Source organism: Brienomyrus brachyistius, chromosome 12 (assembly GCF_023856365.1).
Source record: "Brienomyrus brachyistius isolate T26 chromosome 12, BBRACH_0.4, whole genome shotgun sequence".
NCBI classification, from domain to species: domain Eukaryota; kingdom Metazoa; phylum Chordata; class Actinopteri; order Osteoglossiformes; family Mormyridae; genus Brienomyrus; species Brienomyrus brachyistius.
Window position 1 is genome coordinate 26,968,640 of NC_064544.1, and position 15,724 is coordinate 26,984,363.

At 44.0% G+C, this 15,724-nt stretch overlaps 1 protein-coding gene and 1 long non-coding RNA gene across 6 annotated transcripts in view; one reads left to right on the forward strand and one right to left on the reverse strand.

The window, feature by feature from the left end:
- The window catches only part of LOC125705349 (uncharacterized), a 180,831-nt gene that overhangs the window by 136,915 nt on the left and 28,192 nt on the right, over window positions 1-15,724 (reverse strand). For 4 of the 5 annotated variants that reach the window (XM_048971882.1, XM_048971880.1, XM_048971881.1 and 1 more), the window contains exons 8-11: window positions 14,211-14,324; window positions 13,486-13,605; window positions 2,906-3,013; window positions 2,410-2,502 (exon numbers count right to left, since the gene is read on the reverse strand). The exons of the other annotated variant lie outside the window; for it this stretch is intronic. In XM_048971882.1, the coding sequence (XP_048827839.1) occupies window positions 2,410-2,502; window positions 2,906-3,013; window positions 13,486-13,605; window positions 14,211-14,324 (435 nt within the window). The remainder of the gene's footprint in view (window positions 1-2,409; window positions 2,503-2,905; window positions 3,014-13,485; window positions 13,606-14,210; window positions 14,325-15,724) is intronic. 5 annotated transcript variants of the gene reach the window in all.
- The window catches only part of LOC125705380 (uncharacterized), a 104,711-nt gene that overhangs the window by 77,505 nt on the left and 11,482 nt on the right, over window positions 1-15,724 (forward strand). The gene's annotated exons all lie outside the window — the stretch shown is intronic.

Genomic DNA, 15,724 nt, shown 5'->3' on the forward strand with positions numbered 1-15,724 from the left:
CAAATCGCCGTATCCATCTGGGCCAATCTTGGGGCTTAGCGAAGTCGAACGGTTGCGGTGGCTGAATGTTGAAGGTAGCTCTCGGTCCGGTATTCTGTCCGGCACCAGGGATTGCCATCTCCTCCATGACGAATACGCAATGGCGCGGCTGCAGACTTTCGGCAAGGTGCGCTACAGGTAACGTCTTGGACTAACATCTAAACTGTTCTCCCTTTACTGTACCCCGGTGCGAGCGAATCGTCACTACTCACAGTGCACTTCTGACACCACGTTCTGTTAGCTATTCTAATAAGCGTGAGAGCAACACTGTAGTAGCGTTCGGGGAGTAGCGTTTTTATTTAAAGCAACACCTTTCGCATAGAGCACATATCAGCCACTATCCCGCTTCTATCTTTCACCTTCCCAGCATCTCGTGCTCACGTCTACGTCCCGCCCTCAGGCTACACAGCATATCCCACACTCGCTAGCCAGGATGTGGCACCCGACGGGTTTCGAGGAGGAACCCCTCCTGCTCCGGGAAACGGAGTCGCTTACCGCGGAGCTGCCGCCACCCCTCGAGCGGTATTGTTACCGGTTGGAGCGACTGGCCAACAAGGGGGCCAGTGCGGTGCGGGACGCTATCCCGCTTGTGCCCCGGATCCTTAAAGGGGCCACGCCAGTCTCGCCTGCTCCGGACCTGCCAGTCCCGCCGCCTGCAGCAGCAACGCCCAAGGCGCTCCCTTCGCAAGAGGTCCCGGCTACGCCCCTTGCCCTCGCCAATAAGTTCTTCACCCTCCAGGGACTATACTGGAGGGTGATAGATGAACCGGCCATACAGGGCTCCCCAGAGGAGGACCAGCTCGCCGCACAGCTGCATTCTCTCCCGCCTCTCCACGGGGCGACCTGGAGAGATTATCAGATTGCCTAAAGAGGCTGATCCAGTTCCGGAGAGCTCTGGCTCCTGCTACACCACCCGAGCTGGAGGTCCTGGGTCCTGTACCCGAGCAGCCGCCTCCTCCGCCTGCGGCATCTGCGCAGTCCGAGCAGCCACCTGCGCAGCCCGAGCAGCCGCCTGCGCAGCCCAAGCAGCTGCCTGCGGTTCTGGCGCTCCCTCTGCCTGCAGCTCCCGCGCCCACGCCCGAGGCGCTCCCTCTGCCTCTAGTGACTTTGCCCCCTATGACTCCTCTGCCCTCGCCCCGGCGAGCCTGACCCCGGCCATGGGTCCTTATGGCCGTGTTCCATAAGGGGAGAGGACAGAGACGCAGGGCTGGGGTCCCACCCACCCTGCCCCCTGGCTCGCCCTCCCTCGCCAGCGCTGGGGCTCGGATGGCGCCTGCAGGTCCTGGGCCACCAGGTTGGCGGTCACCTGCGGGTCCCCCACGGAAGCCTCGTCGCTTGCCTCGGTCCTGCCGCCGACTCCATGTCGGCGCCTTATTATTATTATTATTATTATTATTATTAGATATGCCCGGCAACAAGAAGGCCTTTTGCCTCTCGTCTTTGTTTTGGGACATTAAAAACCTTTGAGACTGATGTGGCACTAAATGCTGGGGAATTATTTTCTCCTTACTATGAAGTCTGGCATCTTAAACAAGTGTCGGGAAGTAGCTTGTTTAAGCGAACTGCCGAAACCATCATGCCATCCATCTATTTTCCAATGTTTATCCTACTGGGTCGTGGGGGGGTCCGGAGCCTATCCCGGAAGCAATGGGCACGAGGCAGGGAACAACCCAGGATGGAGGGCCAGTCCATTGCAGGGCACACTCACACACCATTCAGTCACGCATGCACACCTACAGGCAATTTAGCAACTCCAATTAGCCTCAGCATGTTTTTGGACTGTGGGGGGAAACCGGAGTACCCGGAGGAAACCCCACGACGACATGGGGAGAACATGCAAACTCCACACACATGTGACCCAGGCGGAGATTTGAACCCAGGTCCCAGAGGTGTGAGGCAACAGTGCTAACCACTGCACCACCATGCCGCCCCCCAAAACCTTAATGTTTATTTTTATTTTTAGGAAGGATAATTAAATCATAATTAAACCGAAGAAAAATACAGCCTTTCCAGAACTTTGTCTGCGAATCTTGTTTACCCCCCACCCCCCCACCCGCCCCATTATTTTTCCTTTGGATCTGCATCAATCTCATCATTAACCTTTAGTGCACTCAGTTGACCGAAATCCATCATAGTGGCGGAAAACTTTAATCCATGCAAGTCAAACACCAGAACCTGCAAACTCCACACAAAGAGCAGAGGTGGGACTCGAACCCCCAGCCCTGGAATTAAGAAGCAGCAGAGCTGCCCACTGGGCCTGTGTGCCATGGAAAATGAAACAGCTCTAAATCTCACTATGGTCAGAATTCTTAATGTGCCAATGAACATAAATGTTAATGTGAACAAATAAATCCACATAAATATACTTACACAGGAAATCGCCCATGATTGCAATAATGTCTCCAAGTCGTACTGTTTCTCCCATCCTTCTTAAGCGTATTATCCGAAACACACCGAGACCAACTGAAATAAGGGAAGATAAGTGTCAGTCACCAGTCACAGACACAAACGGAGGTGTTCAGTGATCCTGTGTTTAAAACCCTGCACAGCACTGTCACCTGGGGGTTTTGGGTTTGAATCCCATATTGAATGCTGCACTAATAGTACACAGCAGATTTAAATGGGTTATGAAAGGGTGTTTCAGTTGGGTATTGTATCATAATTCCCTAATTGTGTAGATATTAATTATGAAAAGCACACTTTTAAATATCAATGTCATTCCAAAGTTTAACATTTGTGTGTTTCATTCAGTATAATTTAGCAAATAAATACCTCAGTACCAAGTTCTGCCCCAGTGTTCCTGACATTCCAAAGTCTAAGACAAATTTTTAAATAGATACTTTACAAAACCTGAAAACATACTTACCTGGGAATAAAACCATGATGACTGGAAACATTAATAAAGTGGAAAATGTTGCAAGTTGTTCTTGCCAAGGTAGAGCTGAGTATTTCGCCAGATAAACACTGACAGCAACTAAAATAAAGGAAGAATAGAGTCAGTCACCATGAAATTCATGTCAGACAGAATACAAACACAGATGTGTTCACTGGTGCTGCACAGGCCTGTCACCTGGGGGTTCTGGATTTGAATCCCTTATTGAACATTGTGATATGAAAAGCACATCCCAGAGTGTTTAGCTTGGGCATTTAATCATGCATCCCTAAATGTGCATATTAATTGTGAAAAAATACATTTCTGAAATCCCTGCAGCCAAAAGAAACTAAATTAACATATACATCATCCATCCACCCATCCATCCATCCATCATAACCCCTTCTCAAGTACAGTTCCATGGTGAGACTATCACTAAAAAGCCCAGAGCAGGGTACACCGTGGTGGGGTGCCAGTCCATCACAGGACACATCATCCACTCACACACAATGGGCCATTTTTAGACCCCATGTAACCTAAATGCATGTTTTGTGTGAGTGTGTATGTGTGTGCACCTGCAGTCAGAGGCGTCATGCTGATAGAGACTGAAGGGGCTCTGGGCCCCTCAGGGTTTTAGATTTAGATCGTTTAGCCTGTTTCACAGTATTTCTTGAGTGAAAATGCATATAATTATCATATAATTATCATATAATTATCATTGCTAGTGATAGATTTTTTCCGTATTTAATGTGTTTCCATAATTACAGCAAGGTTTAAATAAATTCTGAACAACATCGGTTACAATGTCCTCAATTTGCAACTTTTTTTTCCTTGTAATTTCACAATGTAAGGACGGGAATGACGTTAATAATCAAACCTACAACTCCCATGATCCTTTGCTTCAGTAAGTTAACATGGCCGTGAAGAGCAGTATGCATAGAGCAGTTATTAAAATGAAACTTTCGAAACACATTAACATTTATTGCGCCAGCTGAATAGCTAATATACTGATTACTGCACTGTATAATTCATATACAAAATCACATTTTATCTTCAGAGGAGGAGGAGGTTGATTTAGTGATTCCCAGAGAGAGACTGGGGAGGGACAGTTACATCAGGAGACGCCATATTCAAGTGGAAGTAGGAAGCTCTGCCAAAACACTCTTTGGAGGCAAACAAGGAAGCTGCGTGTGGTAGGATGATACCTAATGGGGTCAAAGATGGGGGGGGGCATATTTACCCATCAGTGGTGTCTCCTTTAAGAGCAGACGTGTCAGTGATCACCTGATAGTCTGTAGCTCACGGTATGTGTGAGCTGGGCTGCTCCTCAGCACGTTGGGTGCCATGGAGACTGTGGTTGGTATGTATCCTTTTTTTATAGTGATCAAATTTTTATTGAACAAGTATTAACATAGAAGGAAAAACAACAGACCGCCCACCTTCTAACTGGTCATGAATGTCGAACAGAAGGTCTCTTACAATCCCTAAGACACGTAGAAATGGTAGATTTAACAGAGGCCCAGTATCTAGGAGGAGGAGGAAGAGGAAGCATAGAGCTAATAAAATTAATGCTTGGCAGCACATTCAGTTTAATAATGGCCAGTCTTGTCTGGAATGAGAGGGAGAGAGAAGACCGTGAGGAGATGGAGACCTTAATACCCCCCAGAACATGGCGAAAGACGGCAGCTGCAAGCTCTAGGACTGAGGGGTAGATGTCCGACCCCAGGTATCTGAAAGACGTCGCCTGAGGAACAGAAGAAGGACACGAGGAAAAGTGACATGCAGGATTCAGTGGAAGAAGAGAAGACTTTGCCCAGTTAATCTTATAGCCGACAGGGATTCATGTGTCTGAGACAGATTAAGGACATGAGGAAGACCAGCTGGGGCATTGCCAAGGTAACGGAGCAGATCCTCAGCATATAAGGAGACTGTCTGAGGAAAACCTTTAACCAGGATAGGAGACATGAGATCTGACTGATGGAGAGCTGTGGCTAGGGGCTCTAATGAGAGATTAAAGAGTAAAGGGGATAGTGGACAGCCCTGCCTGGCACCTCGAAGGAGCTGAAAACGAGGAGAGATGTTGGTATCAGTCAGGAGGAGTGAGGAGGGGGAGGAGTAAAGGGTCTGAATCATGTTGGTAAAATAGGAGCCAAAGTCCATTCTGTCCTGGACCCTCCACAAAAATGACCAATTCATCCTATCAAAAGCCTTCTCTGCATCTAAGGAGAGGCGCATGCTGTCGGTGACATGGTGGGATTTAATAAAGCCAGTTTGGTCAAGTTACAAATCACTGCCTGCAGCCGAAGAGCAAGAACCTTCACAAGCAGCTTGACATCGGCGTTTGTCAGGGACAGCGGGTGGTAGCAGAACAGTCTGAGGGGTTTTCACTTTGTTTAAACAGCAAAATCATCATAGATGAATTAAGAGAAGGATGTGGAAGAGTGGAGTAGAAAGCAGTTTCCAAAATTCAGAAAGGAGATGGAGAGGGAAGCCATCAGGCCCTGAAGATTTCCCTGAGCTCATGGAGCCCAGAACCTCTTTAAGTTCAGTGACTGAAAGAGGAGCATCAAGCACAGAGGCTTCTGAACCTGAAAGCTGGGGGAGGGGTTAGGCATCAAGAAACAAATCAGGATCGGAGGCTGTTCAGACAGAAGGGTGGAGAATAAATCAGAGTAAAATTTAAAAAAGCAGTTGCTGATTCCCAGAGGGTTGGTGGTTTGGACCCCATCTTTAAGTTTAATTGAAGAGATCATTGAAAATGAGTCACACTGCCTAAGCCTGAGAGCCAATAGTTTACTAGGTCTGTCACCAGACACATAATAGTGAGACCTGGTGCGATGAACCACAAACTTGGCATGGGGTGACAGGAGAGCATTCAGCTCGGCTTGTGTTAGAAATACGGATCATGGTCCTGATCCACCACAGCAAGGCTCACTTTCTAACTGAGAGGCGCTTTTCAAGATCAGAAATCATCTGATGACATTCGTAAGTCAGGCTGCTAGCGAAAGCAACCTTGGCATCACAAAGGAAGCCCTTATCAGCCATGCAGCAGTAGGCTGGGTCATCAGTGGAGCCCCCATTAACAGAGATAAATTCTTCAAGTCTAGGGGTCAAATAAGCAATAAATTTGATTCTGAAGCAGAGACGTATTAAATCTCCATTGCAAGGCCTGAGGAGGTAGAGAGGGCACAGCCAGCTGGGGTAAAGCACACTTGTGATCAGATAAAGCAGAGAAGCATTAGAAACAGCAGGTATGAGAGAGTGAGAAACAAAGATGTAATATATGCCAGACTGGGACTTAAAGCAAGGAGAGAATAAAGCGTTTTCTCTGGTGGAGGGGTTCAGACATAATGATACCAAATTGAGCTCCTCCACAGATTTACACAGGGAACGAGGGGAGGGGGGCGCCCGGCTACCCACAGGAGAGGGAGATTTATCCAGGACAGGGTCGTGAATGGCTGTTCCAATAACAGGCTCATATTCCTGGAGTTTGAGGATATGGTTAGACAGATCCAGGAAGAATGAGCCCCTCAGGTCAGAAAGAAAATGAGAGAACCTGCCGTCAGCATTTCCTCCTGAATTGAGAATATGAATTTGAAGGCCCTGCCTGAGCAGAATGACCAGCCCACATGAGGAGGAAACAACCCTGTAGAACCTGTAGCCACTCCCTGCATCCCGCTGTAGTAAATGATAAGTTGGGGCCGCTTAGCAGCTGAGCGAGAAGAAGGTGACACTGACAATTACAGAGCTGATTCTGGCCGGTTCTGTTTGGCTGCACACAGAGACAGTAACTGTGAACCTTCTTTCTTATGGCATAGAATGATAAACATGAGGCAGAAGTGTAAAGGAGCTGCACAATAAAATAACTGTAGGCACTTGTTGTCTGCAGACACGGTGTCCCGGCTTATTTGGTGCATCAGATAACCTAACAGAGAATGTGCTGCTTTCATACTCCGTCTTTGGCTGCTTTTCCAGGATCACATGTCGGCAGGATCCCATAAGCACTGGGACCAGGAGGTAAATAGGAAACAGGTTCCAAGGCCGCTGTGATCCAGGGAATCACAGAGGTGAGTAAAACATTTTACATGAATACTGGTCTCTCTGAACTGGATTGGCTGAGGCAACTTAAACTCACAGGAATGTCTGGGACCCAAGCAGTTTTCTTTTAAGCAAAGTTTGAATCTGCCCAGCGCTGGTGAATGACTGGTAAAGAGAACTCTGTCCTACAACAGAGAGAATAAAAAAGGAGACAGTCCATCCCGACCAGCCGACACCATCATACGCCACTGGACCAGTCGCCACTGGCATCACAATCACATCAGCCTGACCAGCCCCGTGCCCCAGTTGACCTGACATCCCCTGTCTCCAGTCATACTCGTTCCAGAACTGCCGAGCTGCAAAGCACAGGAAGCCCGTTGGGCCCAGATGACAGCAGTCAACTACACGATGTCCTCCAGTTGCTCATGGCTGGAGTGGTAGGACCCCATGGTGACCGTATGTTAGTCCACTGACCCTGGGCTGCTGATGACCTCAATGAAGTAGTGTGGAGTGTCACCAACCCCCTGATAAACAGGAGGAGTGAGGTTTGCAAAAGAACTGGGACAGTTCTACAGAGAATTTCGATCTCTTCTTGCAAACAACAGGAGAGAGAGACTGTCATGCGGTATTTGCAGAGGCTGATGGAGGTTAATGAGGCCCATTGTGGAATAGCAAGACCAGGCAACATGAATGCAGACCCAGCTGTGACCACCTACAAAGCCCATTTTAAATAGTTTTTTAAACAGACTGAGACTGGACATAGCTGCAAACAGACTGAGACTGGACATAGCTGCAAACAGACTTGCATCACCTGTGATTCTTGCAAATTACATTTAATTGAACAACATGTGAAATACGCAGAGGAGTTACTAAGAGGCAGAGCGCAGAAACAACAGAACAAAAAGGACGACACTTTACAAGGCAATGCTCACCATGGTGCAGAGCACTGGAAATATAACGGCATGAGGACGAGGACGGGGCAGAAGCAGGGGCTCAGGGAGGGACAGGGGCAGGATCCAAGGCGATAACGCGGCGGCCGGGGGGGACTGAGTCGCCGTGGGTGGGGGGACGGGAAGGGGTGAGTCCAAATACACACTGTCCACTGCCCTAATGATACTTTGCTCCTTACTAACCCAGCTAACTGCAATGAAGACTCTCTTGCTTTTTAGAATTCCCCGCGATTCTCATGACACAAGCTATCATATATCTAAGACAGAAAGTACAGAAGCTGCAAGTCACACATGTAGAATACGACTCAGACACGCATAAGGCTTTAACCACTGTGATATTGATGGTGGAAGGAAAAGACAGAGTTTCTGGTTGATTCAGAAGCAGGAAATTCTGTAATAAAAATGTCTGAGTTCGACTCGCCACCCAAACTTAGTGGATGGTTCCTGAACACTGTGGGAGCGTCTGGCCAAATTATAACAGAAAAGTTCACAAAACCTTTAAGATGTCTTCTGAATCCAGATACTAAATTCAAATTCTCATACCTACTATTTGCAGTGCTGTCCTGTAAATTTACAGGGACAAGATATGATGTGCAAACTGGCCATAGTGCTAATCAGCACCCGAGAGGGATTGTCAGTGACGAGACTGAGAGAATTGGGCATGAGTGACCCAGCAGTTTCACTTTAGTGACACATGATCCTTCGCCTTCTGTATGTGTGTGAGTGGAGATTCATACCTACAGCTGTGTGTTCAGTGAATGACTTACTGATAAACCAGGCAAAGACACACGCACACAATGTATAATATATGAGCCCTAGTGATTTGCACTCTGACTGGCATGTTTCAAAGGGGGTCCAGATGAGCATTATGAGAATGAATGGTATAAATGGAGGAGAGATAAGCTAAGGTTAGAAATGATGTTCTGGAGTGATAGGAGATGCTGTGTGTTGGTGCTACAGGAGTAAACAGGGGAAAGACGAGTGCAAATACACTCCATATTGGAGTGTATTTGTAAGGTTTCATCTTCACATAAAAAAAATTGTTGATTTTCCACCAGGCTGTCAAAGTTGTTGAAATTACAGTGTTATTACAACAGCTGTAGAGTTTTAGAGCAGTGCTAAGAAATGGTCGGTCCACAAGTAGAACGTCTTTACATTCAGACTGTTCTATTTCTAATCACTGGTTATTCTGTTGGTTTGGATGTATCCAGTTGACAATATATTGTAGCTGTCTTGCTAAATAATAATTTTCAAAGTTTGGTCCTTCTAATCCTACTTGAGTTTTTTGTTCCTGTAATGTAGCTAGTTTGATTCTGGGTGTTTTGTTTCTCCAATAGAACTTGTTAATTATTGAGTTCAGTAAGTTGAACCATTTAGTGGTCGGTGCGGTTGGTATCATTGTGAACAGGTAGTTAATGTTTGGTAATATAAACATTTTTAATGTTGCAATTCTGCCAATTAATGATAATGGAAAGTGTATCCAGCCTTTAAAATCATCCTCTATTTTTTTAAGGGACTAAAATTTAAAAGGAGTGACTCTGATGGGTTAGCTGAAATTTTTATGCCTAGATACTTGATGTTACCAATTGGAATTTGAAAAGGTAGGTTTTGAAGAGTATTGTGTAATTTGTCACCAATTATAGGTAGAATTGTTGATTTTGTCCAATTTATAGCATAGTCAGAGATTTTGGAAAACAAATTAATTAGAGTGATACTCATTTATAGAGTTTAAAGGCTGTTGCAGATAAAGTAATATATCGACGGCACAGAGACTAATCTTATGATGGGTGTTGAGTGTTTGTATTCCTTTGGTGATGTTATTTAGCCTAAATTGCAGCAGCAAGAGGTTCATTGAAGAGGGTGTGTAATTAAAATTGGACATCGGTAGGCCCGGGAGGTTGGCATATTGGGACTGTGTGTGTCTTTAGGCCTTAGGCAAGAAGAGATTGTTTTGAATACTGTGTGACCTCGCTTCGAGATAGCTGCCTGCAGTAAGTTCCGCAGACCCTGAGGAAAGCTCGGGCCTTGGAGAGGCAGACAGCGGAACAAAGGGGGGGGAGAAACCACCTGCAGGGAGAGATTCGAAGCTGCCCCAACTGGTGCACAGCAAGTTATAGCTTTATAGAATAGTTGTGGCAAACAATATATAGCAAGCTATGCGGTAGTGCAAATGTATAAGTAATTGTTAATCATACTAATCATATGTTAACCATGTATTGGCAGTGATTCAATGACAATACGTCAATACGTTAATCATTAATCAAAGGACAACTGAGTATTTACAGTGATTCAATGTCATGTAATCAATATCTATATTCATATCTCCAGTAGGAGCCTAGCAGTCGAGACATGTTCTGGTAGACTGAGTAGAATGGGTGGACTTTACCTTGCCACCAAGGTGAACCAATAGAATTCGAAAATTGTGTTTGTTATACGTTTAAGCTTGGTTCCCTGGTGTGTTGTGACCAATCAGGATTTAGACACCCTTACTGTGAAGTGGGAGTTATGGTATATCAACTGGTTGCTCGGAGAGCTAAAAAAGATCTTGGTACCGAATGCCAGAGTGTGATGAGAGCGCTTTGCTGAGTTGCTGAAATAAAAGAGATTTTCCTTTACCTCATCAAACTGAGAGGTCCGACTTTTATTCTAAGTATTATATTCTAAATTTTTCTACCACAAGGGCGAAAAGTGATGGTGAAAGTGGACATCCTCGCCTGGTTCCCCTGTGCAGTGTGAAACTCTGTGATGTTATAGCATTAGTAACAACTGCTGCCATTGGTGAGCTGTACAATGTCTGCACCCAATGAATAAATGATTCTCCAAAACCAAATTTGTGTAGTGTTGCAAGTAAAAAGTTCCAGTTTACTCTGTCAAATGCTTTTTCCGCATGAAATGATAATATTACGGTTTCTTTTTGGTTTTTTCTAGATACATTAATTAGGTTAAATAATCTGCGCATGTTATTTGCAGAATGCCTGCCTTTGATAAATCCGGGTTGGTCTGGGTGTGTCAGTGATGGAGTTACGATTTCTAACCTGGAGTCTAGTGCTTTGCTGATGATTTTAAGATCTGTATTAAGTAGTGATATGGGACAATAGCTAGAGCAGAGAGATTGGTCCTTATTGGGTTTGAGCAGTATGCTGATGAGAGCAGTATTCATGTGTAAAGGAGCTGTTGAACTATATTTAATGTGTTGCACCATTTTGAGAAACAGTGGTGATATTATTTTCCAAAAATGTTTGAAGAATTCAACAGGGAAGCCATCAGCTGTGGGAGATTCATTGCTGGGCATTTTATTATGGGCTGTATTAAATTCATACAATGTTAATGGCATGTCCAATCTGTTTGTTTTATGTTGAGTTTGGGTAATTCTATATTATCAAAAAAGGAGTTAATGTCTATTAAGTTCGGTTCATTATCTGGGGCATACAATTTTTTATAAAAGTGTTTGAAAACATCATTTATTTCTTCAGGAATGATTTTTCCTGTTGCATCTTTAATGGCTGGAATAAGCAATTTTTCTTTATTCCGTTTAAGTTGATTTGCCAGATATTTCCCAGCTTTGTTAAAAAGCGTTTATGAAAAATCCCAGCGTTGGTGAAAAATACGTTAAAGTCAGGATCTTACAAAGAAGTGTTAAATCTCCATCTAGCCATGGGTTGTTTAAATTGTTTAATGCTTAAATCGAGTGTTACTGGTGCATGGTCACTAATTATGATGGGATGGATTACGGACTGCAAGATATCTGGTATGACTGAATTTCTGGCTAAAAATCGATACGTGAGAAGGATTGATGGGGTGGAGAAAAGTGTGAGTATCTCTGTTTGCTGAGTTTTTTAGGCGCCAGTGGTCGGAAAGACCAAATTCATCCTTGTATTATTTCAGTGTTTCAGTAGAGTGACAATTTCTGAAATTAACAGCAGTAGATGATCCACTGTATCTAAAGTGGGATTAATGACGGTGTTAAAGTCGCCTCCAATTAAAATTTTAGAGTCTGATAAGTCTGATAATGCGTGAAAAAAATGTGTGGAAAAAGACAGTCGTCAGTATTAGGTCCATATATATTTGCAGTAGTTAAGTTAGTATTGTTAATGGTTATGTTAATAATGACATATCGTCCCTCAGGGTCGGTGATAGTTGTATTATGCATGAACTGAATCTTTTGGTTTATTAAAATTGAGACACCCCTTTTTTTGGTTATATGTTGATAAATATACTTGATTAAATTGTGGGGTTTTTAATTTTTGACTTGTGGCTTCTGTCTAGTGAGTTTCTTGTAGCAGGCATATGTCTGCTTGTATATTAGTCAAGTGATTCAAACAAAACACAGGAGCAGCAGCAAAGGTCCTGCTCACAGAAATTATCCCACAGTGGGGAATTTCTGGGATGATCAGCAGTGACAATGGCCCTGCATTGGTGAACCAAGCTTTAAAACAGGCAGGAGAGAGTCTGGGCATTGATCTCAGACAGCACTGTGCATACCACCCTGCCAGTGGGGGGCGGTAGAAAGGGAGAACGGCACCTACAAACGAACAGTGCCTACAAAAGGGGTTTGTCCTGAGGCCGTTTGAAACCTCCATGACTTCACTAGACCGTCTACATTTATTGCAGGTAATACTTTCAGGATTTCACTTGTTTACAATGCAGTTCTGGTTCAGTAAGCAGACGCTTGGGTTGCATTGGTGCTAACGCTGTATTTCTGTAAGTTAGTTAGCTGGCTACTCTAGTCAGTTAATATACCATTCAGTCAATGTACGATGTCGCTGTGATTTTGTTTTCTGTTCCATTCCATTATACTTAAATTTGTTATGCAGCAACTATTGCGCAGAAATAGAGAAATAGCTCGAGTTTGTTATATTAGCAGTAATATATTAGAAGTAAATGGCCCTTTCCAGCTCGGTTTTAAGTGAACTGCACTGTTGGTTTATTTGTGTTATAAATTATAGTGTGAGCAACTTACTTATAATTTATTTTTGTTATAAATTATATTGTGAGCAACTTACAAGTATGTAGTAATATTTTGAACAACCAGCCTATTATCACTCTGCCAGTCACTTCTTGTATCAATAAAAGGTCCTTTTCAGCACTAAAGTTTGTAAAGAACCGACATAGGATTTTCATCCAGAAAACCGCCGACTCACTGGATGTTTTTTCTTGTTCGGCCCATTTTCTGTATATCCTAGGATGGTTGTGTATGAAAATCCCAGCAGATCAGCAATTTCTGAAATACTAATACCAGCACGTCAGGCACCAGCAAACATGCCACGATCAAAGTCACATAAATCACCTTTCTTCCCCATTCTGCTGTTTGATGTGAACATTACCTGAAGCTCCAGACCTGTATCAGCATGATTTTATACAACGTGCTATACATATAATTTAATGTGCTGACATATAATTGGTTGATTAGATATTTTCTTCAAACAGCATTTGAACAGGTGAACCTAATAAAGTGGCCAGTGAGTGAATATTGCACATGAAGCTGCACCCCTGAAAAAAGGTGCATGACGCCCCTGCATGGAGGGATCCAGTGCAAACATGGGGTGAACATGCTAACAGCACATATGGGAACTTATACAGACTTACTGATGGATGAGACCGAGATGAGCAGGAATATAATTCCAGTTATTCCACCCACATAGTCAAGTATTTTATCTACTTTGTCACTGTCTTCTGAATATTTTGCCAAAACCACAACAAAGGTGACTGAAACGAGAAGAAAACAGTTAGCAAACATAAAATTCATTTCAGACAGAGAATATAGAACAAATGTGCTGAGTGTCCTGTGTTTAAGGCACTGCTCTGCACAGCCCTGTCAGCTGGGGCATAAGGGGTTAAATCCCATGTCACTGTGGTAAAAAAAAACAATTTGAAGATATAAACAGAATGATAAAAGGTAACATGGGGGGCGGGGGGGGGGGGCTTTAATGCACAGGCTGAGCCAAGCTCACATACTATGGCCAATTTATAGACACAAATTAACCTGAGAGGGAGACTGTAGGCTGCTGGAGGAAACTGGAGTAACTGGTGGAAACCCACATGATATGGGGAGCACATGCAGACTGTATACAGACATAGATGAGTGGGACTCAAACCAGCAGCCTGTAGGTGTCAGGCAGCAGTGCTGACCACTGAGCCACTGTGCTGCCCCATGGATACAGATTAACAGTGAACAAAACAGATACTGCATTATGAAAAATGTAATTATGTAAATCGTTACACATTTCTGTGTTTAAATACAAAGTAGAAAATAAATCTCTATGTATAATTCTACTCCAATATTCCTGAAATCCATTTATAAACATACTCACTTTGGCATATAATGAAAAAGATGAGTATAAATATGATTCCACCAAACATTCCTCCAAATACTGCTTTCTCGGCTGGAGTTGGGGAATATTTAGCTAAGAACTCGATGAAAGAACCTGAAATGAGGTAAGAATAGTCAGTCAACAAGTACTTAGACACAAGAAAAAACACAAGCATTCAGTGGTTCATTTGTGTATCAGATGCTTTTGTCAAAAGTAAAGTGTAATTAAGGATCAGAGAGCAGGATCAGCCTGCGGTTAAGTTCTAACCCATAGAGTCACACAGGTTAGGAAGCAGATTAATAAGGGTCATGAAAAGTCAGTGAGGGTGTTTGGCTGGGAGACATTATTCACCCTAAATCATGCTTCCAAACAGCTATAAAGTCACATTCATAGGGGAACCAAATGAGCCAATCAGCCTGTATGATTCCATCCAGGTAAGTCGATAAGTGTGACCCCAATGAGCACATATGAAGGCAGAGCGATGGGGTGTAGTTAGGCCTTCTGTGATATTCCAGGGTTTGAGGGACACGCAGGGATCAGGAGTTGGGGTCCCATTGGAAGATGAGGGGCCAAAACAAGTAACATTCACATCAGGGACGCGTTACAGTAACAAGGAACCAAACTCCACCTACACAGGTTACACGTTGTATGAGGAAGGGTAGGATTAGGATATCCATCCACACCATACATGTTATACTTTAGTGTATGAGAAGGGGTAGGATTAGGATATCCATCCGCATCATACATATTATACGTTAGTATATGAGGAGGGGTGGGATTAGGATATCCATCCACACCATAAACGTTATAAGTTAGTGTATGAGGAGGGGTAGGATTAGGACATCCATCCGCACCAAACATGTTATACGTTAGTGTATGAGGAGGGGTAGGATTAGGATATCCATCCGCACCAAACATGTTATACGTTAATACGTTAGTGTATGAGGAGGGATAGGATTAGGATATCCATCCGCACCATACATGTTATATGTTAGTGTATGAGGAGGGTATGATTAGGATATCCATCCGCATCATACATATTATACGTTAGTGTATGAGGAGGGATAGGATTAGGACATCCATCCGCACCATACATGTTATACATTAGTGTATGAGGAGGGGTAGGATTAGGATATCCATCCGCACCATACATGTTATACGCTATTGTATGAGGAGGGGTAGGATTAGGATATACATCCGCACCATACATGTTATACGTTAGTGTATGAGGAGGGGTAGGATTAGGATATCCATCCGCACCATACATGTTATACGTTAGGGTATGAGGAGGGGTAGGATTAGGATATCCATCCGCACCATACATGTTATACGTTAGTGTATGAGGAGGGGTAGGATTAGGATATCCATCCACACCATACATGTTATACGTTAGTGTATGAGGAGGGGTAGGTTTAGGATATCCATCCGCACCATAAACCTTATACGTTAGTGTATGAGGAGGGGTAGGGTTAGGATGTACATCTGCACCATACCCCTGATTACTGAGGCCCCAT